The sequence below is a fragment of the Penicillium bovifimosum genome (assembly GCF_028826915.1).
Source record: "Penicillium bovifimosum strain IBT 22155 chromosome Unknown utg000005l_segment0_segment0, whole genome shotgun sequence".
Classification (NCBI taxonomy): domain Eukaryota; kingdom Fungi; phylum Ascomycota; class Eurotiomycetes; order Eurotiales; family Aspergillaceae; genus Penicillium; species Penicillium bovifimosum.
The window spans coordinates 3,930,663-3,954,509 of NW_026622714.1; the positions used below are offsets into that span (position 1 = coordinate 3,930,663).

At 49.9% G+C, this 23,847-nt stretch overlaps 10 protein-coding genes across 10 annotated transcripts; 7 read left to right on the top strand and 3 right to left on the bottom strand.

Moving 5' to 3' along the window:
- Window positions 1-452: 452 nt before the first annotated feature.
- Window positions 453-1,964, top strand: N7515_006688 (uncharacterized protein; the record flags this gene model as incomplete). The annotated part of the gene is made up of 1 exon (XM_056667432.1): window positions 453-1,964. The coding sequence occupies one exon, from the start codon at window positions 453-455 to the stop codon at window positions 1,962-1,964; it is 1,512 nt and encodes a 503-aa protein (XP_056521028.1).
- Window positions 1,965-5,249: 3,285 nt separating this feature from the next.
- On the top strand, window positions 5,250-6,269 carry N7515_006689 (Aminoglycoside phosphotransferase; the record flags this gene model as incomplete). Its single annotated transcript, XM_056667433.1, has 2 exons — window positions 5,250-5,769; window positions 5,866-6,269. 2 exons carry the CDS (start codon window positions 5,250-5,252, stop codon window positions 6,267-6,269), a joined length of 924 nt encoding a protein of 307 aa, XP_056521029.1.
- A 543-nt stretch (window positions 6,270-6,812) lies between these two features.
- Window positions 6,813-8,453, top strand: N7515_006690 (uncharacterized protein; the record flags this gene model as incomplete). The annotated part of the gene is made up of 1 exon (XM_056667434.1): window positions 6,813-8,453. The coding sequence occupies one exon, from the start codon at window positions 6,813-6,815 to the stop codon at window positions 8,451-8,453; it is 1,641 nt and encodes a 546-aa protein (XP_056521030.1).
- A 1,388-nt stretch (window positions 8,454-9,841) lies between these two features.
- On the top strand, window positions 9,842-10,949 carry N7515_006691 (uncharacterized protein; the record flags this gene model as incomplete). The annotated part of the gene is made up of 5 exons (XM_056667435.1): window positions 9,842-9,938; window positions 10,000-10,004; window positions 10,213-10,407; window positions 10,469-10,568; window positions 10,780-10,949. 5 exons carry the CDS (start codon window positions 9,842-9,844, stop codon window positions 10,947-10,949), a joined length of 567 nt encoding a protein of 188 aa, XP_056521031.1.
- Window positions 10,950-13,140: 2,191 nt separating this feature from the next.
- On the top strand, window positions 13,141-13,436 carry N7515_006692 (uncharacterized protein; the record flags this gene model as incomplete). The annotated part of the gene is made up of 2 exons (XM_056667436.1): window positions 13,141-13,241; window positions 13,283-13,436. 2 exons carry the CDS (start codon window positions 13,141-13,143, stop codon window positions 13,434-13,436), a joined length of 255 nt encoding a protein of 84 aa, XP_056521032.1.
- Window positions 13,437-13,688: 252 nt separating this feature from the next.
- Window positions 13,689-14,111, top strand: N7515_006693 (uncharacterized protein; the record flags this gene model as incomplete). Its single annotated transcript, XM_056667437.1, has 1 exon — window positions 13,689-14,111. One exon carries the CDS (start codon window positions 13,689-13,691, stop codon window positions 14,109-14,111), a length of 423 nt encoding a protein of 140 aa, XP_056521033.1.
- Window positions 14,112-15,275: 1,164 nt separating this feature from the next.
- Window positions 15,276-16,054, bottom strand: N7515_006694 (uncharacterized protein; the record flags this gene model as incomplete). The annotated part of the gene is made up of 4 exons (XM_056667438.1): window positions 15,276-15,298; window positions 15,369-15,388; window positions 15,473-15,778; window positions 15,837-16,054. 4 exons carry the CDS (start codon window positions 16,052-16,054, stop codon window positions 15,276-15,278), a joined length of 567 nt encoding a protein of 188 aa, XP_056521034.1.
- Window positions 16,055-16,335: 281 nt separating this feature from the next.
- On the bottom strand, window positions 16,336-17,035 carry N7515_006695 (peptide alpha-N-acetyltransferase MAK3; the record flags this gene model as incomplete). The annotated part of the gene is made up of 2 exons (XM_056667439.1): window positions 16,336-16,587; window positions 16,691-17,035. 2 exons carry the CDS (start codon window positions 17,033-17,035, stop codon window positions 16,336-16,338), a joined length of 597 nt encoding a protein of 198 aa, XP_056521035.1.
- A 261-nt stretch (window positions 17,036-17,296) lies between these two features.
- On the top strand, window positions 17,297-19,295 carry N7515_006696 (phospholipid:diacylglycerol acyltransferase; the record flags this gene model as incomplete). The annotated part of the gene is made up of 3 exons (XM_056667440.1): window positions 17,297-17,608; window positions 17,677-19,084; window positions 19,153-19,295. The coding sequence occupies 3 exons, from the start codon at window positions 17,297-17,299 to the stop codon at window positions 19,293-19,295; spliced, it is 1,863 nt and encodes a 620-aa protein (XP_056521036.1).
- A 1,702-nt stretch (window positions 19,296-20,997) lies between these two features.
- N7515_006697 (phosphatase PAP2 family protein) lies at window positions 20,998-22,434 on the bottom strand (the record flags this gene model as incomplete). Its single annotated transcript, XM_056667441.1, has 2 exons — window positions 20,998-21,883; window positions 22,013-22,434. The coding sequence occupies 2 exons, from the start codon at window positions 22,432-22,434 to the stop codon at window positions 20,998-21,000; spliced, it is 1,308 nt and encodes a 435-aa protein (XP_056521037.1).
- Window positions 22,435-23,847: the final 1,413 nt, after the last annotated feature.

The following is a 23,847-nucleotide window of genomic DNA, read 5'->3' on the forward strand; positions in this document are numbered from 1 at the left end:
CAATCCAGCAACGTATTGCATCTCAGGAAAATGAGCGGTGTCATTTGAATTCGAAAAATACTAGTATCTTCGAAGAGCATGGTTGGGCTCTCGTGTTCTATAAATTGGTCCATGTCTCCATCATCTCGGTTTCATACCTTGAGAACCTTGAGAACCTTTCGGGTCAAATCCAAAGCATTTCATATTTATAAACCTATACAACTCTTCGTCGTGGGGATTACAGACACAAGTACAACGGCACCTCCCACAGCAAGACCAATACACCATTCTGGGTTCCGCGAAAAGGTATGGCGCCGAACGTGTCAAACGTCCACACAAATGGAGCAAAAAAGAGGTGGAATAATGGCGATTCAAAACCAGCTAGCAGAAGGACTACTCGATCGGGAAGTCGAGTTTCACAATTGACACTGCTAAAGGATCTCCAGAAAGAGATCAATGCGACCAAAGCACTTATGGATAAGGAAAAGGATAAAGAAAAACAGGGTGAACTTGAAGTATCTTTGAAACAGTTACTCTCGAGCTACGAGCAGGTCGCAAGAAATTTGGCGGCCACTGAATCGGATATCATGGAGATTGACACGGACCTCAATAACATTGGCCAAGGCGTGCCAATGGATGTCGATGACACCGATGAAAACAGCGGGGAAGGACCAGATAAAGATCAGCAAAATGAAATTGCAGACCAACCAGAGCCAGAAGCAAATTCATATGGTTCGAGCTTGTCTAGTACCGCAAATCCCGAACGCAAGGACCTCAATGACACCACTATCAGCCACGATAGCTCGGCAAGCCAGCAGTTTGTTGACCAGACCGCACGGCCTAGTGAGACCCAAGGTGCAAGCCAACAGGATCACGAAAAACCCAAGGATTATAAAGATTATCCGTTTGTTGACCTAACTTTGGGTGACGACGACGGACCAAGTGAGCGACTCTTTGAGAACGGCACAGTCATTTTGAAGAAGAACGCTCGGAGTGGAGTTGACTACCTTAACTCATATGGGCCCTTGAACTGTGCGATGACCATTTGGAGCTCGAATGCGGCTCCTAATAAAGTGGAAGATTGCACGTACCTTAAAGGTAGTCCTCATAACCAAGCTGAACTGAAAGATGAGACTGGAAAAGCCTTGTACAAGGGCATGATTCGCAATATCAAGAAAGTTGCCTGGCAGCCCAGGCGGGAAGGAAGTACAATGCTGGATTTACTGGAGTCAGTGGAGGAGCTGAATCCTGAAGTCAAGAAGAGAAACACAAGATATATCTTCCCATTCACTACCGTACTTGTTGACTGGAAGCAGGGGGTTAACCTGCCGCCTGTTTGGATCAGCCGCACAAACTACAAGAAACTGAGCAGCACAGCTAAGAAAGAAGGCCTAAAAACAGACCGAAGAATCTACGCGGTAGCTTTAGTTCAAGTGAAGAACTACCGGAATTGGGCAGGAAAGCTACTTGACAACAAGTGGACAGGAATGCAAAGAATAGGCTTAGCGCAAAGCCCTACTCCATTCCCAGAAACATTAGAGACAGAACAGATCTTGCTCCGTGGACAGTACGACCATGTCCAGGACGAAAAAAGCGAGAACAACCAAGACCAGAGAACTCAAGGCCCAAGCTTGGGACTAGGGAACAGCCAGAACCGGGGCACCCGGAGCGAAAGCAACGAAGGCGAGCACAGCCAGGCCCAGAGCAATGCGATTAAAAGTGCCAAAAACCAGGGTAATGCAGCAAGTCCTACAGATTATCAATTTTCGAATGAAAACCCGGTGGCCCACGACAAGAAACCCGAAAGCTCTCCTCAGCAAACCTTCAACCGAAAGAAGTTCTTGAATGACATCTTGAGCATGATTGATGATTTTAATACTCTTCAGCTTGAAAAACAAATGGAGATGCGCACTCTTGCGCTGGCCCAATACGATCTCTATAAGCGAAAAATGGAAGAAGGCGGTGCTAAGGAAGAGCCGGTCTAGCTGACATCGTTATTTGGAAGAAACTGACGGGACCCGCGGGCGGGTTAGCTGCTGAATTCTCAGGAACGAAAAATGCTTCAATCTGACCACTATATGCACATATATATCTTTATTTTCTGTTCCCCTGTTATTGATTTAGGACAACTTTAGTTGGCCAAGTTGTTGAGCCTGGATTTGCCAAAAACGCCAAAGATTTTGTTGAAGTAGATTTCTTTATGCGCTTTGCACTTTCGTTAGCCGTTAGTTAAAAAAGAATGAAATTTCTAAGAATGTAATAGCATGGATGTAATAGCATGGATGTGGCTCCACCGTTTGTAATAGGGAACGTGTAGAGGGTGCAATGGTCGCCACGTCGCCGACAGCTTAAAAATAAATGAAAATAGGATCGGGAATACAGTATATTGAAAGTATAAAGCCAGTTCTGACTTTCATAAGCTCAGTGATATTGTACACAAGCGAAAGGGCACAGTAGCATTTTCTCTGGTGTCAACAAGCCGGTCTATGGTAATATTCACTTGGCCCCGAGAAAAATGCAAAGATCCAGCAGAGTTTCTTTCGCGGACCCATCACAAGGTGTCGAGAATAGTGGGTCACTGGTCATGTACATACACTATTCTAGATATACCTTAGCAGATGTTGAGGTGACCTATGGATCAAGAGTTCAAGACCACCTTGAGACGCGTGAGGCCCGAAGGCTCCAACCATCCATTGCCAGCCTGGTCAATCATCCTCCATCTCCATTATCACGCCGGCACACCATCCATTGTATACATAACGTTCAAGTTGGCACTTGGTTCTACTGGAAGTAAACTTCCAGTCCATTTGCTAGCCTTTATTTGCCATGGATTTCCGGCAACTTCTCCATTATTTCGGTATTTCGGTATTTCAGAGGTTAGCAGTTGAGTTTGGAAATCACGAAATACCAGTGAATATCTAGTAGGTTTACACCAAACACTACGTGACATCACTGGGGAGGTTCGGGTGAATTATCTCTTTTGTCAATTATCCGGTGGGCGACCCCACTGATCCACCGGCACCGAGGCTCGTTCCCCGTAGCCGGGACCAAATCAGGAAGCTCACGCCGAAGGATTTGGTAGACCGGGCGGAAAGACAGAGATCCCCCGATGACCACAATCCCCCAGATGCTCTTTGGGGTGTCCGTGTGGTATCAACCCATGCTGACCACCAAAACCAAGACTCGCACAATCTGTAAGCCCTTCGCGGCAATACAGAAGCAGGCAGCATGCATGATCAGCGGAGCCTTTAGAACGACGGCGACAGAGGCGCTGAACCCCGAACTCCACCTACCGCCTATCTCTGTTCACATGAACCGACTGGTGAAAGAAACGGCCCTGCGACTTAGGACAGGACCAGTATTCGCTGTCCCACCGCTGATGCTACGACGCCGACCGGCCGAAGAGAGAGACTGGGCTGGATGGACACCAATGGAGGCGCAGGCCTGGAAGGCGGGCGGATGCCTCATGGTTCCCCCGGGTACGCTGTCGAAGAGCTGGGAGTCTTTCCTTTGTTATGGTTTACATTTTTCTATTCTGGAGGCGACTGGTCGGAAATGCGCAAAGCGAGTTTCCAACAGTCGTCCAGTGGGCTGGCGCCCACACTTTCCAGCTGTCGGCAGGCCTGATAGCAACCCCGCATAGCAGCTTATACTTAGAGCAAGCTACATCGGGCAAATGAGTACTGTTTTCATTAGAATTCCTAGACTGTCAGATACTAATGTGCACACGTCATTGTGCATGAAGCTCATGTCTGGATCGGTATTGGTATCAGAGAAGAGAGTTTGTTAGAGGTCACGTGACCTCGCCTGCTCCCGCAGTCCGCACAGACTTTGTCTCACTCCTGTAGATATCATCTCCCTCCTTTAGACGTTATATGATATATTTCAGAGCACCTACTATTCCACAGTAGTCCTCCTCTATCAGAGTTTCTCCGTCGTTTTTGTCCTGGAAATTGCCACACACGACCCATCGTGCTTTAAATCCGTAGACTTCATCTTTGGTGTTGGTTTTGACTGTGAATCTCCATTGGCCTGGTAGGATTTTAGCCTTTGGTTGTTTGAGAATCAGGCTCCATGTGCCTTTTGCTGCGAGATCATCAAGCTGTTTCTGCATGGCATCTTCCCACTGGGGCCAGAAAGGGCTCTTCTGTGCCTGTTTGTATGTGGGTGGTAGATCGACGTCCTTCGCATGGAGTGGTTTGCCAGTCGATTATTTACTCATTTTCATTGGATTGCATTGGATATTCGCATTCATATCCACCCTCGTATTGGACAGCTTGTATCTCTGCTGTCCTCCGTATCTGTACACAGCCTTACTCATCGCTGTTTATCCATGCTTTCATTGCCTCATTTCTAGGCTCTTAGAAACTAAGTGCTCGCCGTACCTAGATTTTCCCCCGTAGATGGCTTCATTCAGGTGAGCATTTTCGTTCTAGTTCGTTCCCCTCTGCATCTCTGGCAACAGGAGTGAGCCAGATTGGTATGGGGTCCGTTATGTTAACCCCACGTGCTGGAGTGCGGATCGCTCCGTGGCCTACTTTGTGAACTGGGTATGTGTCATTCATATACGCCATCAATGAATCCCAACAACTAAACGGACATGGCTAGGGCACCTATGCACGAAATTTCCAGCCTCAAGATATACCCGTCGAGCGACTGACTCATATTCTCTACGCGTTTGCCAATGCCCAGGCCTCTGGTGAGGTAATCCTGTCGGATAGTTGGTCTGACACTGACAAGCATTACTCCACTGACTCCTGGGCTGATACTGGAAACAACGTCTATGGCTGTGTGAAGCAGCTATTTCTTTCTTCAGTAAGCCCGGCCCGTCGAGATTGCTCGATTTGTACGGAATACGGAGTACTGAGTACTCTCAGCCACCCTAATACTGTGTTGATCTACATCATGGCTTAAGCCCATGCCATTCCATTTCCGCCAATAGCACTTTGTACTCCATACATCATGCACGAGAATGGGGCTTATGACATCGCTAATGATGCAGAGTAGAGACGCCGAAAATGACCGCTTTTGAGGCTAAAAACGGCTGCCTTTCCACCCTTTGACCGCCCACTGCCCTGTAACGCCCTCCAGGGCTCTATTCTGCACCCACCCAAGCACTTTTAGTCAACCCCCTGTCCTGCATGTGATGTTGACGCTAGACTGCACAGCTGTTCCCCTCGTTTCCACTGGAGAACAAACGATGCCAAAAATGGCTCCCTGAGACTCGAATCTTTCTATGGTCAAACAACATGCTGTTAACGCGATTCAAAATGGCACTCATCAAACAAGACCGGGTACAATTGACGCCTCTGATGATCCCAAAATCTCCCGATTTTGACGTCAAAGATTCCCAAATCTTCAAAAAACTTACGACCTTGCCCACACCGGAAGAAGTACGCTCGCAGGCTAAAGCCCAACATCTAGCAGGAGTCTGCCCGGACGATAGAAAAACCTTCTCGATAACCGTCCCTCATGTGCGACCACCACCTGTGATGTTCAAGGATCTGGGGCTGTTTGTCAAATGGGGAAGCGCTGTGAGTATTTCAGAGGGTCAGTGCCTCTATGCTCTCGGCCAGCTCCTCAAAAACCATGTCCCGGTTCCGGAGATATACGAATGGCGGGAGGATGGCGACCAAACTTTCATTTATATGGAGTATTTGCATGCGCAGACTCTGGAGCAAGTGTGGGACAAGCTGGAACCTGATGACCGCGTTTCGATCTTTTGTGAGCTCCGGACAATCTCCGGCAACCTTCGCCACCTTGAACAGAAGCCGGAAGAGTCATTCATAGGTATGTTGCTCTCAAGTGCCTCTGCATCTTCTGAACTGCACAAATACCTCTTTCTCGTCGTATAGGTAACATTGCACGAGCTCCTCTATATGATAGAGCATTCCACGTCGAGTCCATTGCCCGAAGCAGGGCCGTTCAATACCGTCCAGGAGTTTCATGGCTGGTTCACTTTCCTGTATCGAAAACCAATGCCAGATCCATATTCTGTTCCAATTGAACCTTTCCGCCAGGACCTGCCTGATGATAGTGAAATCAAATCTACGCATGGCGATCTCCACCGGAGCAACGTCTTGATAACGCGCTCTGAGCCTTATCATGTTCTTGCAATCGTCGATTGGGAACAGTCAGGCTGGCTACCTGTGTACTGGGAGGCCAGAAAAGCGCAGTATACTGCTGACAGAAATGACGAATGGTCTACAAAATATTTGCCAATGATTTTGTGTCAGTTTACCAGCACTTGGGATCCATGGGACTACTACACCACGGCCATGGGATGTTGAGATAAGACAGCGTTTTATTGCCCCGGCTTTTATTGGTCTGTTTTCTACATTGTATGGAATAACAACGGCGTCGAAACATGAATAGCAAATAAAAACGGAAAGCGCAATGAAAGCAAAATGAAAGCAAGAGAGCGAGTAATCCCCCCAGCGAATAGGTATCTCCACATTGAATATCTCCACATTCACTAGGTGACAGGACGGGATCCTAGGGCCGCCTAGTCCACAGTAGCTTTGGAGCATCGAATTGAGCAAGAAGTATAATATGGTGCTGGCGTTGGGCAGTGAAGTTGTAGTTGCGCTTGAACTCCCGGGAAAATCCAGTAGCTGTAGTCCCGGTGAACAGGGGTGTCCCATTAGCCGGGGGTGTCTTTGTATCTCAACCATTTATTTAAGTACTTGGAATTCTCCACCGATCCTCCAAGACCCAAATTCCATAATCCATTTCCACCCATCAGAAAAATACCTTGAACTCACCGATCTTTTATCATGGCCCGCAGAAGGCGCAAAAACAAAGCCCCTCTGGTACCCTTGGAAGATCGCCTGATGGAAACAAGACTCAGAGCCACTCTGTACAATAGAGATGACTGCAATGCCGCAATCCGCGGCCAAAAGATTTCTGGTTCGCTCGGACTAAAAGTCCAACGCTTCGCTGTTATCCGTGGCATTCGACACCACGATGGTTTCGCCCACGAGTTACGCGGCGTCTTACCGGAGTTCACTCGTGCACTCAACGCGCGTGCAATTATGAGCGGAGTGATCCCGGAGATCAATGACTCCACTGAGATACCCTATTGCATCTGGTATCCGGAACCCCCATCCCAGGAGACCCTTCGCAACTTGGTGAAGCGTTATCCCAATATGATTTATCACGCTGCTCGCTCCTGTGCCGTGGCGGGATATTTTGATCTTTACTCGGAGCTTCAGGTTCTTCCTGAGGTTCATGTTGCTGCCGAAGCTCGTGACGCTAGCCTAGCAAGGAAGAACAAAGGCAGCGAGGCAATATACGAGCAAATAATGTCGAATCATGTGAAATTTGAAATCATGAATGATTATGATCGATCTGTCAATCTTGAAAACCCTCGTCCGGCACATCTGAATGGAGACACGGCGGTTTTTTCCGATCTCACTGCACGGATGCTTCCTGCGGGAGTGGAAACCCACGACAGCGATACCAGGGGTATTGTTCGTCTTGTTGATCACATCGAGTGGGCTGACAAAGAGTACAATACGTATAACCACTTCAACATCACTGAGGATATGGGAATCGACGATCATAGTTGTGGTGCTGAGCCTTTGGCCAGCTTTTGGCCACTTCTGTATTCGCCTCTGCCGGCAGACCTTCCACCGGTCAATAAAGACAACCTGATTCTATCGGCTGCATATAGTGGTAACGTGGATCGATATGTACGCCTACGACGCCCACAGAGGATCGAACAAGAATTTCACGCTATCATTTTGGGGATATACAAACACCCCCTTTGGGCACGATGGTGGAGCACACAGGTGCCGGACCTCCCCGATAAAAGGGACGAGGTATCCATAAGGCGCGCAATCAATGCTCGACGCATCATCAGCGACGATATCACTTGCATCACACCAAGTACTCCGGAATGGCTGGTACCTCACAGAATTTGGTGGCCCTGTGTTGCTTCTCGAATGACATATGTGCGTCTCGCGCAGAAAAGGCCTGATATGCTCGAGTCTTGTCTACGAGCATGTATTGTCGCCGATTACGAGGATGCGTGGGATGAAGTTCTGATTGGGTCATCCGATGGCCCAAATGATTCCAAAACCACTCGACTTTCCAAAGTCGTCAGCTCGCGGATCTATGCCGAGGCTAAAGATTCATCCAATCCGCACTACCTCAACGACATAAACTCGCTTGGCACAGCCAGGGTGGAGAAGCTGGAAGCCGGTATGTACTACTTGGATGACATGCATACTGCGAGATGGATGTATACACCGCGGTCGACTGCCCAGAGATTTGTAATTAAAGACAAACCCTTCGTGTTGACATCGGGGGAGAGGGGTTCGGATGGGATTCCGGATGAGCCGGGTAATCTGGGATTCACAATTTTTGGCATGGATGCAATTGGCTTGGATAATAAGACATGGGAGCGGTTAAGTCTCATTGAGGTCGGAGACATGTACAACATTCTTGATGCCAGAGACCTCTCAACATAGTACATGGAATATGCAACGGCTTCAGCCAACCCTCCTGGGCAATGCCTTAACATAGGTTAGTTTTAAGTCTACGAAGATACACAGATGCATAGTGGATGAGAAGCCGTTCTTTTCTTCTCTTGCTCGCCATAGACCAGGAATCTGGTGAATTTGTATGGCGGAGACAGACGATGTATGAATACTATGAGGCATTTGTTTCACAATCTAGGTTGAGACTTGAGAGTCTTCTCTTTGATGTGCGAAAGATTTGAATATGGGAGTGAATTCAAACGAGAATTGTAATTGGAGTAGGACTATGTACATTCATCCGTACACCAGGCAGTAAAACAGTAGAAAAGAGACTCGCAGAAGACACAGTTGAGCGAGTTAATCTCAAGGCAACAGGCCAATATGGTGGCCTAAATGTCCAGACAACGTTGCCCAGTGATGTAGAACATCTTCTCTTTCATACGTTCTCTGTTATCGGATCGCATGATATCGCGTATGTCGCGCTCGGATTGTTCACATGCGCTTGACTTCACAATAGGGTAATCAAGGCTCTCGCTTGCAAGAGGGACCTGAGCCGCAGCTATATATACCACGAGTCACGCCTTGTACCTATTGGAACAATCGGCTTGGCACGTTTGTCCCCAAAGACAATGGAGATATGGAGATTCGGTTGTTGACTCCGAGACTCCGAGTCTCCGGCTTCCTCCCATGACACAGAATCCCATTATCCCAGCTCACAGACGTTGCGAATGTCACTTGCGAAGTTGCGATGACCTCAGAGCAGGGGCATGCATGGACCCGCTTTTCAAGGTTATCAGGACGCGCCGGCCTTCTACCAGCAGCCATATCCTACAGAGGTTCAACATCTCCCTCCGACCTCCGATGCAGATTGCCCGATGCCAGAGCTCAGGGGAAAAGACCACAAAACACCCGCTCCAGTCCCCGGCACCGGGAGCACATGCCAACAATCCACTCGTCCCCGAGTCGTTAGGGGTCAACACTAATCAAGTCACGAACCCCCCCGCCCCCGCTCCCCGACCGAAGACCCCTCCCGAAGCATGGATCCGATGAATCTGGAGTTCCACGATCTGCCAAGCCTGCGGAGACTATCCGAGACTAAACGAAGATGCCTGAGCAATAGGAGGCTGCTCAGGCTCAAGAGGCCTTGTGGGATTCCGATGTGAAAGTTACACGCCCGTTTCGACAACTGGGAAGATGTGGCGTGTTTGACTGACGTTCTCGTCCGGGGAAGACGTCTCTCGAGTGAACTCTTCAAAAAAGAGATCGATGATTGCTCGAGATAGTAAAAAAAGCAAAGAGCATCCTGTTTCGGCTCACACAATAAGGCTTTGGCTACCAAATCAGGCAGGTTTCCACTCCTGTCGATATCCTCCCACACCATGGAATGGGCAGTTGTCAGGGCAGTGAACGAATATTCGGCTTCACTGTCCCTTACGCCTGTCAAGGCCAACTTGCCTTCTGGCTCTTTGATGTTCGGTGCGTCGGCAGAGGGGTTACTCTTCTCCGGCCTTTGGCGGCGTGATGTGACCGTGTGCAGCTTGTGTGAGTCTTGGTGGGTCCCGCCTGGCTTATGAACTGGGCTGCGACGTGGAGGGCATATAGTAACGTCCTCCATGGGTAATCGGGATGTCTCCAACGGCGCCATTAGGCTCAATATGCTGACTGGGCTGCAGCGCCTCGATGTTCCCATTCACGGGTGCTTGGCCTGTACCAGTGATGCCTGTGGGATGACTACTTGGGGCTTTGGTAGAAGATCACCACTCAGAGGTGCTCGGAACATGGCGCCTTCCTAGTCATCGTTCGAGCACGGAAGTCATACCACGACCTAATTGTGGCGAGTATGTCTGAGCTCTCCTCACCCGACAGTTATATCTATCGCGGCCTGTCGTGCGAAAGGGCAAACACGTTAGCCATCGAACAGTTCATGTTTTTCCGGTTCAGATGGGTATGGATAACTTACGGAGACGTTCGGTCGAGTCCATGCATCACTTGGTCGACTATCGCAGGGCTTCAGCAACCAGGGCGCCCAGTGGCTTTCCCATCTTGACCCCCTTCAGATATCGGTCGAGCATCTCGATTCCTTCCGTACAACGCCACGAACGGCGAGTATGTGTGAAGCCTACGGGAGACTACCCTGTGAGCAAGGTAAATGAGTGATCAGCTCGGAAACTTCTGGTTCAGACGAGGAAAGGATACGCACTTGTTTGTTGTACCTGCCGACTTCGAGAACTTCGCAGTATTGATGGCAGCGTTGACGATGGCCGAGATGATGGCCACGCCATCGATGCGACCGTGAATCAACGTTGCTCATGAGCAGATACCGGCGTTGAGGAGGGCAACGTCAAGTCGGGTCACCTCCTTGTTGACCCGTTCGGCAAAGTTCTTGACGCTGGTGAAGCTGTTCATCTCAAGCTCCCAAACATGAACGAAGTTGCCTCGGTTGGTAACTTTCTCAGGCTTAAAGATGCTGGATCTCAAAGGCACTGAGACAAGGGGACCGAGGATGCATCACTGTTTCTCCGATGGTCCACGATTGGCTCACGGTTTGGCTAAAGGTGATTGCAGTTGTCAGTATCGACTTTCGTCATGGAGATGGTCCGCAGACTCGGGATGATGCATAAGAGATGGAAAGAGGTGGCGGGATACTTACAGAGTGAGACGAGGGGTCGGGCCCCCCTCGAGGCAGCGAGGCAGCTGAGGGAAGGACGAGCTTGGGGCCCTTGATTTTCGACTCGGGCGTCATGAGGCGCCTCATCCATTGATTCCGCGCATCAGATCAATCGGAAACCTCGTTGTGTCAGGTATATAATTGATTGGGTCTGGGGATGAAGGTTGATGGAGGAGGGATTGAGGAAGGGAAAGATGAAGTGAGAGGAGCCCTTAATATACCAACCTTCGAACGACTAAGCGCTTGCTATACCTTGGATATGAACGGACCGTTTAAGGCGAGCCCATTGGAGGGTTGTGTCACATTGTGCTTTCGTGAGGCTGCGTTGCAGGTCACACTTGACGACGACATCATATCCATTGACCTTAGTGTCTGAACAAGAACCTACGGTAGGTGGAGAATTCATCAGGTTCTTTTTTTCATACGGTTGATCTTCTCCCATTTCACTCCGGTACCTACCTATACGACACATGGGGTGATGGAGCGTCCTGGGTTAACTGGTGGGTTTGCTAATCGATCAGACCAACTACAAGAGCCATGGAAAGGTTTTAGTCAACCATGACTATGAGTCATGACAAAGTGAAATGTGTCCCGATGAGTCTTGGGGTGCACTTCTCGTACTGACCTCCATCTCTAAACCGAAGTAGAAGCTGAATGATGGCTTGGCAGAGCACTGAGAGCAGCCGCAGACCGGAGGGGGAAATGAGTCGTTTGATCGATGGTGAATGCATCAAACAACATTCTGCACGCTGCAGGGGCCAATGGCTAGTATAATTACTCCTTGGTTCCTCGCCGACTGATATATACCCAGTTTGGCCATCTTACCTGGCCATCTTACCCGCCTGGTGGATGCTTTACTTGAAGTAAGTTATAGGTATTCTGCATTCGCGTACTGGTTATAGATATTGTCAGAACGGAGCCCTCGAATTACGAGAGTAATTCAAGCGAAATGCAAATGACAAACGAAGCCAAAACCTGTCACACCAATCTATTTTCCGTCCAACTGCCGTAATCTGCGGTCAATCGCTGGACGCTGTTTCAACGGAGTATTCGCATTACGCCTGGGCAGCGTACTTGAATGTTTTCCCGAACACCTTGGCCGGCTCTTCGTTATCAGCAGGAAAAACCGTACAGTGGGCTTCCTCGTAAATCTTCGTCTTGAAGTCGTCAGATTTTGCGCCTCATCTTTCGTTCTACACAGTTGCATTGGCTAGCCCGACTCCCCGGCTATCAAGGCGGGCCAATCACCCTGTTTGGCAGGTGGGTAGCTGATGACTGGGAACTTTGCTCTACGCGTTTTGAGGGTTTCGGGCAGTTGCATGATTTACTGGATAGTATTTGGTGTTATCAATGTTCCGTTGAAAAAGTAGTAACTAGACTTGGTTACAGGAAATTCAAATGGTGTAGTTAGTTAGTTCGTCACTATTTGAGAGGTAGGTAGTGGGCAGTCGGGTGAAGCGAGCCGCAATCGGCCTTCGTAGGGCGTCAAACCCTCGTTTCGCGTCAACGCGTCTCAGAGTTTGAGTCTTGACTGTCTTGTTGTTTCTAATAATGAGTCACATGTTGATGCAAGATTTGGTAGCTTTGGGTTACAACACTGGAAGAAGTAACAAGGTGGATTTATGACCGGATCGAAGTCTAATTCCCACACTCTATGGTGATGGTCCGATCACCGAGGGAAGACTTGGATGGTGCCAAGCTGGGGTAAAAGAAAATCAACTAAACCCAATTCGGGTTTGACAGGCACGCTTCCCACGCTAGTCTTTCCCATTCCCCACATTCAACAATGGTATTTACTATTTAAGTCTCATTTCTCTCTCGCTCCTCTCTCGCTCCTCTCTCACTCCTCTCTCATTCCTGCCTCCTCCTCTCTCATCCTCTCTCACTCCTCTTGTCCATCGTGTCATCACCTCACAACGGCACTCTGTGTTAATTTGACAATCTCCGTTCATCCTTGGAGCCTTGATGGGCGCTTCCTGTCGCGCTCCGAATCTCCTCCGGACCGTCTCCATGGAGCCGCCGAGCGTGCAAAACATAGGATACTACAAGGTGTGGGATGCCAGCAATGGGCAATGCGTACAGACCCTCGAGGGCCATAGCTACTGGGTCTGGTCGGTCACCTTCTCCCAGGATTCTAAGCTCCGCGCCTCAGCATCAACCTCCAAGGTGAACTTGTCGGAATGTTGAAAGCTGGCGACGAAGCTTACGGCACTGGGACAATGACGCTTATGGTAGATATCTTCGACGACATCCAGAATTTCAGAGGTGCTACTAAAGTGCGCATTGCCCCAGAGCCAGTTCCTTGATTTCTTTGTCTTCGCCTTGGAGCCTTGATGAGTGCTTCCTGTCGCGCTCCGAATCTCCTCTGAGCATCTCCATCGAGCGTGCAAAACACCTCTGCTCACTCCACTTCCAGTATGTTATCCTATTCCTCTGTGATATAGGCTCTACACTCTACATTCCAGGCGTATGCTATTGGGATTAGTAGTGTTAAAGACTTATAACACTTATACGTCAGCTGATCCATACTAACGAATGATTGATTAGATGAGTCCAAAATGCCGTCAATGGTAACAGGCCGTGCCCTTCTGAGAAAGCCTCTGCCACAGCTGCATATTTCCTCCAACCGACCCATCTGCCATCATGCCAGGGCGAGCGCATTGCACAACAAGACATTCCTCGGGCCTGTGAGCGACTGGCCAAACATCTTCCAAGAGGTAAAGCAATTTGAGAAGAATCAAGATTGGTCCCCCAGACTGCTAAGATGGAGCCTCCTGGGTAGACAGGTTGATGCAGAATTTGTCGCCATTGCGACGAGCACGAACTCCAAGGGCGATTCCAGCTACACATCATGGAAGGTGTGGTTCGCGGATTTCAAATCAGCCGACATTGCTGATGTATCCCGGATATACCCTCACCCCCGACGTGGCACTGATCTCAATCGACCCGGCCACCTAGCATTGACCAGCTCAAGGCTGTAGGGGAGCTGAAATCTCCCTGGGTGGAGGCGCACAAGTTCGACAGCTACCCGACTGTCCGACAGCCGAGCTCAAGGCCTTTTTATTTGCCCAAGTCATCCCATATACCTATGTTCGAGCTTCGAGTAATGTATGGGTTCATGTCACCTAACTCCATTAGGATGATTAGGTATGAGAGCACGGTATTTCTGCGACAAGAGTTCAAAGATGGGGAGTGGATCGTGGAGTATTCGCCAGACGTACAAGCGTCGTTCGATGGCTCTAGTACGGAGAATGAGCCGCCATCTTGAGGCAATGCTTCGCATATCTGAGCAGCCTAGCGTCTAAGCAGGCATTTGTTGACAAGAGGACCCCTCGTGCTGATTCAAGAGGGTAGGCATCAACTCTAAGACGAGCATCCACGCCAGAGGGCCACTCAGTTCAAGTTCTAAGATAACCGAAGAAGAATTCCTACTCCTGAAAGCCATATGGCCTAAGGTACCGCCAACCGATAAATGGCAGGTCCACACGCGGCTGGGAATGGACGCAGAGTTTCACATAGCCACTGAGCATCTGGAGGGTCTCCAATCATTCAATGACTACCTAATGTGGATCCGAAACAGTACCTCGCCAAAGGATATTGCAGAAGGGACCTTCTGGCATTCTTACGAGCAGAAATATCGAGTGGGCCAGTTGCTAAAGGCAAAGACACGCCGCATGGATCAGGAGAGGGCTTATGGTAACAATGAGGAACTTGTCAATGCGTCCGTCACTCCTAAGTTTCTTGCAATCAATCTGTGCGAGGCACCCTAATGTGGACAGTGACTGGAACGCGGCTTGAGTGCATCTAAGTTTTGATTTCATGCTCAAAAAGCACAAGCGAATACTAGGAAGTCTCCTCCCAGTCCCAGATGCTTTTAGCATGTCTTGCCAGGTGGACGGCTTCCTGGAGTCGAGGTCCACATTTCGGAACCAGGCCATTGTTGAAGCCAAAGCTCAGGTGCGCTCGAAGCATGAACCGAGAGTCTCCTGCCAGGAGACTATAGAGATGGTCGTGGCATCCCTGTGCGAGCATCCGAATAAAAGGCAGATAATCATGTTTTCGTTCAAGGCTCTTCTAGAAAAGGCATCGAATATGAATGAATCATATCAAATGTAATTGCGTACGTATTGTGTTCTAATGTTGTTCTAGGTTGCATGATATTCATCAACTGTAACAGCAGAATACAGAACGTTATAGGAAAGTTGAGCCATTGAGCTTGTCGATTATCCCAAACATACTATTTAATGGAGCCTCCCATCTAACCATTGTGTCAACGACATAGCAAATAGGCACGTATTGTCTATATCGCCTAGCCTTGCGTCGACCTTGAAGGTCCACATACCGCTCCTCAAAAACACCTATGTGCAGAATCTGAAAATCTACCAAAATGTCACCGTCATCGCTGCTAGGCATATATTCGACCTGAACTCCACGGGAATCGCGAATACCGAGGTGGGCAAGATCACCGAAGGGTGTAGTCTTCAACGGAACTGTATAGGATGTTTCGTCGGCGTAACTACCATCCGCGTAGACGGCAGACAAGCTCACAGTGAGGGTCGCATTGACGAGGCCCTCGTCGGGAAGTGCTAGCTCCTTCTTTTTAGATTCAGGTAGATAACCGCCCAGGTAAACGAAGAAGGCACGGTCACTTCATCAGGATATCAAAACGTTATCAAGCTGCACCTTAAGGAGAGGGAGGACCTTACGCGATAATGGGCGTCGGGGCAATCTCGAGGAACTCGATTTTCCATATCTGGTCTTCCTTGGGCACGATGTCGTATACGGCATCGTTGTGGCCGGAGACTCTATCTTTTCGGACCATACCGTCCTCGCCGACGAGCAGATCTTGCTGTGCGGAGTTGGTCTTGCCAAGGACAGCGAGTGCAGCGCAAAGAGACAGGAATTGCGGGAGTATCGATTTCATCTGGCAGATGTGGATTAGATTTTGAGACAACTTCTGGTGAGTGACTCAATGAGCGAGGGAGAGGAGTAGCCGCATGGCACATCCACTACCAGAATGAATAATTGTTAAGCGCCTCATGACGCAGGTTTATTATAAGTTCCACGAGGACACCAGTTCCTGTGCGATGTATCTATTCGCTCATTTCCATACATTTGTCATGACACATCATGCCAGCGGGATAGCTGCACAGAGCAACGAGAAGGCTTCTGGATGCTGATAAACCAAAAGAATCACCAAAGAAATCACATCAACGACCCCATATTGGCATGAGAGTGTTCCACACACCCGTCGGGTATCCCGAAACCTGACGGAGGACCGTAGGGATCAACCGGAGCCGTTCGAATGGCGCCCACACCTTCTTTAAGATAAAGCACAAGCCGGTAGGCTGAATTGCCATTCAGATAGTATCGGTGGAGCTGTTTGCTACGAAGGAAGCCCAGTCGCTCGTACAACTTCATCGCGCCGGTATTGGTGATTTCAGTTTCCAGGACGATCTACCCAAAGCACACCCAGGTCAGCTAACATATCCCCGCCCCCGGCACTAAACCAGCTGGTCCAAACCTAATAGCCAAAGGCTCACTTCTAGTATATACATACCTCGTCTGCATCACGCTCAATCATAGCATCGATAGCCATGCGCACAAGCTTGGTCGCGATTCCCCGACCCCGGTACTCCTCGCGCACGGCCAGCATGGCGATATACCCCCTCAATGGACCGCCACGGTGTGGTTCCAACTTCGACACCACGACCCCAACCATCTCATCCTTATCGTCCATCGCGAGGAAGCACAGGTCGCCCCATTGGTACAGGAAGTAGCGGTAGACGTAGATGCTGTACGGTTCGGAGAGATCTTTGGAAATCAGCTGGCGCATGGCGGCGACGTATTCATTTTCGCGCGAGGCGTCATATCGCACGTATCGAAGATCGGGAGCATTGCTCATCACAGCGAGGTCATCGAAGTGGGTTGTGGGTAGTGGGAAGGGTAGACGGGGAAAGAAAGTTATCGGCCTGCCATGTGATGCCGATCAGCCCGTGCGCGGACTTTATGCACTTCCAAGGTTCCGTTGTTTTCTGCCTTGCCTTTGTTTTTTCTTCTTGTTTTCTTTTCTACTCTTATATTCTGTTGGTCGTCGATTGAGGCTTAATATTCCAGGCAAATCTGGCCTTTTTACCTTTTTGTCCCTTCCTCGCGGTCGGTCGCTATGCTCCGCCGCCGCACGGGCAAGGACAAGGCCCCGTCCTCCGACAACAAGCTTGACATCGGCTCCAAGGAGGAAAAGGAGCTCCGGGATGAATTCGGTGATGCAAAGGTCAAGCAGTTGGTGATCAAGCCTCGGAGCAAACGTCGCAATGGGTTCATCTTCATGCTGGGCGGCATCTTTGGCATCTTCATCGCCTTGTTCTTCGCGAACCAACATGAGGTCATCAGCTTGGAGTCGCTCATGGATCTGAACCTTGAATCGTTGATTGAGGCAATGCCCCAAGGACTTGTGAGTGACGTGAAGGCATTCTCGGTACGTGCTCTCCCGGAAGGAGGCGTGCGCTTCTCTCTTCATCTTGCATCTTACTAACTAATGATCAGCAGCACGAGCGCGACACGGTCAGCTACGATTCATTTTCTGTCGGACTACACCTGCAATCCCAAGGAATAAAAGCGAAACACCCCGTTGTCATGATCCCCGGAGTTATCTCGACTGGCCTTGAGAGTTGGGGTACCGGGGAGAGTTCACGACAATACTTCCGTCGCCGATTATGGGGAAGCTGGAGCATGATGCGTGCGCTAGTCATGGATAAGGCTGAATGGAAGAACCATGTCATGCTGGATCGGAAGACAGGCCTCGATCCGCCGGGGATTAAGCTCCGTGCGGCGCAGGGATTCGATGCCACGGACTTCTTTATCACCGGATACTGGATCTGGAGCAAGATCTTGGAGAATCTAGCCACCATCGGCTATGATCCGACCAATGCATTCTCGGCCGCATACGATTGGCGACTCTCATATCTTAACCTCGAAGTTCGTGATAGCTACTTCACTCGACTCAAGTCCTACATCGAGATCGCGGTACTAGTCCAGGGTGAGAAAATCACGTTAGCATCGCATAGCATGGGATCTCAGGTGGTACTGTTCTTCTTCAAGTGGGTCGAGAGCGACGAACACGGCAAAGGCGGCAAAGACTGGGTGAACCGCCATATCGACTCATGGGTCAACATCAGCGGCTGCATGCTGGGCGCCGTCAAGGGCCTGACCGCCGTACTGTCCGGAGAAATGCGCGATACCGCACAGCTGAACGCATTCGCCGTATATGGACTCGAAAAGTTCCTCTCGAAGGAAGAACGCGCGGAGATCTTCCGCGCAATGCCCGGCATTTCCAGCATGCTCCCCAAGGGCGGCGAAGCCATCTGGGGAAACTCAACCTGGGCGCCAGACGACCAGCCCGGCCAAACCCTGACATTTGGCAACCTGCTCAACTTCCAGGACCCAAACTCAACCTACACACAACGCAACCTTACCACACCAGAGAGTCTGCAGTACCTCCTGGACCAGAGCGAAGACTGGTACCGCGATTCAGTGCTAAACAGCTACTCGCACGGCGTCGCACACACAAAACGCGAAGTCGAAGCTAACGAGAAGGACCCGCGCAAATGGCTCAACCCTCTAGAGGCGCGTCTCCCATTAGCCCCAGACATGAAAATCTACTGCTTCTACGGCGTCGGCAAACCGACAGAGCGCAGCTACTTCTACCAAGAAGAGCCCGATCCACTGGTCAAGCTCAACGTCAGCATGGACACAACCGTCACCAACGGCGAGGGCGTCGACCGCGGCGTCCTAATGGGCGAGGGTGACGGCACCGTCAACCTGCTCAGCTCCGGCTACATGTGTGCCAAGGGCTGGCGCATGAAGCGGTATAACCCTGCCGGCTCGAAGATCAAGGTCTTTGAAATGCCTCATGAGCCAGATCGCTTCTCGCCCCGTGGTGGACCTAACACTGGTATTGTCTCCCTTCTCCTTTCTTTCCCCTCATTCCCAGCTTCAGAATATAGGGCTAACTTGTTACAGGCGACCACGTCGACATCCTAGGCCGAGCCTCACTAAATGACCTTCTCTTGCGCGTCGCAAGCGGAAAAGGCGACTTGATTGAAGAGACCTTCGTCTCCAATATCCGCGAGTATGCGGATCGTGTACAGATCTTTGACGACTAAAGTTCTCCCTTATGACTATTTTGGATTGTTTGCGATTTTGCTTTCTGCGCGCGTTTGATACACACATACCTTTTGTTTTTAAACGTGGTTTTGATCGAGGACAGGCAGGGTAGGGCGTCTGTTTATAACACAGCGTTTCTCTTTTTTTGTACATCTATAATGAACCTTTTGTACGAATACGAAATCTACTTGCTTCAAAGAGTATGTCAAGGAAGATGCAGTACCTGATTACCTATAGGTTGATCGACATAGGCCAGATAATCGATGGCGGCTAAGGCCAGTGGCTCTTAGCCGGTCAATCAGATCAGATTCGATACTAGACGTAGTTACGAAAGGAAAAATTGGCGGCTAGAGCAAAAAAGGATGTTCAAGCAGCTGTCTGGCCGTCTTGCGTTCCTCCGGCATCCATTTCAACATCGATCTAATGAATGTCAAAAAGAGCTCTTTCTCTTCGCCAGTAAGCCGTACTTCTAGTGTTTCAAGTGAAACAGATGGCACAGGCGCTTCATGATGAGCAATCCAGGTTAAGGGAATGGACTACTACCGTGGTCACGGAAAGAATAACAGCACCCGAGGCCGAGGCGATAGCCTTACCGTCACCAAGATTACAACATAAAAAAAGTGTCCATAATGTACAATGATTCATTAACTCATACGCTAGTGATTATAAGAATAATGCTAGCAATACCCAACAGCTTCCCGTCGTCCCCAAGTAACGATAAGAGTCATGCATACATCCCAGCTCAAGCGGGAAGGCGAACAAAAAACCAAACAAGTCGTGGAGGATTCGACGGGAAGTGTGCATGAATATAGGTGTCGGATCAGCCTCATCTTTGAAGCCAGAAGCGAAGAGAATCGGCGAAGCTCGAGGGTGACAAGGGATGGCCTCCGTCAAAAGTATTAATCCCAGTCACTCTGGCTGCCATGGCCACTCGGTTTCTGGAAAGAGTCCCAGCTTTCGGTGTCCGATTATCCTTTCCTCGGATCCTTCCGTGACAGAAGAAGATCCTCGCAAATACCGTGGCCGATTATGCCACCTGCCAGGCAGCAGAGACACGAACGCGCAAGGGTCATTCGATGTGTCAATGCAAAATGTCGTAAAACAACCGATGTGCAAATGCCTTCCAGTGCACAGCGAGTGTGGTGCAGCACAAAGCGCCAAAACTTTCCATCTCCTCAGAAAACATTTCCAGCTCCCAGGCGCCTGTGATGAGCGACCGACACGAATGATAAAGATATTTGTTCATAGGGATGAGCCGAAAGCGAGAAAAATCAGGTGGCTCGCCCAAGTCATAAAGTCGTAGCGAAAGACATGGGTCAGAAGAATAAAGGGGATCGTCCGCAGACGTCCGAATGTGTACAAGCGAAGGTTGCCAACGGTGGCGGTCGGTTGGCGAGTGCAGGCAGGTAGACACCGCATCCCTTCCACCACCGGTATTAATATTATAGACGGAGTTGCCAGCCCAAAGCGGGATGGCGAGGCATGTACAGCCAGAAGGTGAAGGTTACCTTCAGCTCGAGCGGAAATACCGCGCGGAACCGGAGGTTTCTCAACAGTATTAAAACCTTTTAGGGTGTCGAAAAGTGCTCGATGCAGATAATGTTTCCAAAACATTGTCGTCAAGTAAACGCCGATTCAAAGAAAAACAGTAGATGCAAGAATGGACTGGTGTCGAACGGTATGTGCAAGTGAAGCTCGGGTTCAGCGTCCAGCCTCGAGGTCGTGGTTCGAGGTGAGGTGCTGGTGCTCGCTTTCCCACGTGTAGTGGTCGTCTACAGGGCTCAAAGAACCCGACGAGACAGACGAAGAAGAGCCCACGGTCCACTCATCGCTGTCCAGGTTGAAATCACCATCCAAGCTGGCAAGGTCATACCCGAATTCGCGAGAGTAGTCACCGATCTCGACGTAGTCATAGTCCCAGCGGAACATCTTGTCCGCCTGGACACGCGGCAGAAACCGGGTCTTGGCGAAGTAGAAGGCTATGGTGGCGAGCAGACCACCGCAGACCAGATCGACGGCGTAGTGATGAGAAAGGTACATGGTAGCCCACCACATCCAGAGGGTGTATGTGACCCAGAGGGGCTTCAGTCGCGGGAAGACGTGGCTCATGAACAATGCTGCCAGGGTAGAGTCGGCAGCATGGAGCGAAGGGAAGGCACCGAAAACAACCGGCGATTGTTTGAAGCCTGAGGTGTAAAGGTCGATACCGAGCAGCTTGTCAATGCGCGCAAGACCGGCAGGGTTTCCCTGCATGGAGTAGTCGGCCGGGGCCAGACCATAGAGGTTTTCATACCAGGGTGGCGAGCAAGGGAAAGCCAGCTGGATGAAGACAGCAAGCATGCTGATGTAGCCGAGAGTCCGAGCGTACAGAGGGGTGGTCCCCGGGGGACCGAAGAAGAAAAGGAACAATGAAACAACGAATGGGGCTCCGTAATGGCAGAGTCCGTAGGGAATCCAAGCCAGAACGTCAAGCACCACATTTTGGTGCGCCGAGAGGATGTTGCTAATGTTGGCACCATACAGAATATTCTCCATGGCCGGTAGCACCCGAACCCAAATGGCGGGACGCCAGTCGCTAGGAACGAACCTGAAGAAAAGTCTGGTTAGCCGTATATTCTTTTCACGCGTGTATGGTCTTCATCGCCCCGCAGATCCTATGAGCTCCTGACGAGCGCATCTGCAGAAAGAGACAGACAGTAAAGGGGGTGAAACTTACTGGCATCCATAGAAGAAAATGAGCCAACCTGCAACAGGGAGGAAAGGTAGGAAGAATTGCCGCGTGACCGGCATTAGAAGCGAGCACAAAAGCCCAGTGGCGATCGCCGTTTTGCCCAGCGGACCAGGAGACTGGATGATCGTCAAGGAGAAGATGCCCACGATCAGGAGTAATAGGTATTGGAAGTCATATATGGTCCATCGATGTGACTGCAGTGATCTGAGAGTGTCGATGGGCGAAAAGGAGGTTTGCATTCTCGAGATGGACGAGGCGGGCGAGAGGCGGCTCCGGAGCTTGGACCGGAGCTTGCGACGCATGCGATGCGGCACAAGGAGCTGGAATGAGCGCCATGGCACTTGGATCTGAAGTTTTCCAAACTGGTTCTGTGTTCGATCTTTCCATGACGGATAAGAGGCGCTCATCTTCGCGGGGACTCTCCTCCGGGAGGCTCCAGTTGAGTTCAATGATGAAAAGGGGGATCCGAGGTTTCGAGGAATACCAGGACCAGACGGAAGGAAGTCGCGTAACGGAAAGGGGTTTATCGTTGACAAGATGACAGTCTCATGAAAGTCGAGGAAGGGCTGATAGGAAGGCGAAGAACAGTTAAGGCCGAGGGGCGTGAGTCCCAGGGAACTCAGGAGGTCACGTTGACAAGGGTGTCGGTTGGGATGCAAGGCAACAGCAAGGGCGCAACCGAGTAAACCCAGTAGGAACAGAAGTCGAGAAAACCAACGAGACCACTGGAAGCCCTGAAACGAAGATATTAGGAATTAAAGAGATGGCAGGAAGAAGGGGAAGAAAAGAGCTGGACGTGGATGGATGAAAGTGTAATAGAGGTGTAATGGTATTACGACACCTAAATTTTGGGTTGTAATTTTTCTCAGCTGTTGTATGGATTACCTAACTTTTCTTACCAGCCTTTTGTGACCTTTCGTTTACAAGTTCATGGCGTCACTATTGCTAATAGTTCCTTTTGTTTTCCCAAGGTAGTTGATAGATCTGATAGATATTCTACTTCAATCTCTACCATCTCAACCCATTGGCATTTTGACCGGAGTCCTCGGCAGTATTCAATACCCTCACGGCTGGAGGTCATCCGGACTTAACAGTTTGGGTGTCGGGCGGAAGCGGCGGAAGCCACGGCGGTCGGGGTGCATGAAAAGTCACAACTCTGGGCATATCTCGGACTTTACTGGTCCCGACTCGTTACGAATCTTGCTACAGGCGGCTCCGAGGCTGCCGAGGATATCCCTCGTGAATGCGAATGTAAGTCGTTGTGTGCGAAGTACCTTACAACCCAACAAGAGCCTCAACATGTTCCTCTTGACTTTGTTAGTTGATATATCACTTGTATTCGACTCAAACGAGGCAGTAAATGCTGTAACTATCGATATTCAAGTGAATTTTCACAAATTACTTACACGGCATAGCTCAGACGCAAATTTTCACGTATTCTCCATACATAAGATCCATCGTCGGACACCGATTGGCCCTCATTTTTACTGCCCCATCGTTCAGACCCGGTACGACCACCCGATCTCCAAGCCCAATTTCGCTTATGCATTAATAAATTTAATACCAACTGGGCTCTCTACGGAGCTACCGTCGCCCAGGTGATTTCAAAACAGCACTAGTGGACTAGCTACCTCCTGCTCATCTGAATATCGAAAGCTCATTGGTTAACAACCTGTTCAGGCTGTTAAATAGGCAGTGACATTTTAGAAATGACCCCAGCGCGGCTGAGCCACACGCGCCCAGGTAACATTCTTCTGTTCGGAGAATAAGAAATTGATAGTTTGTCAGGGAATGGGGCTTAGTAGCGGACATTGCAGATG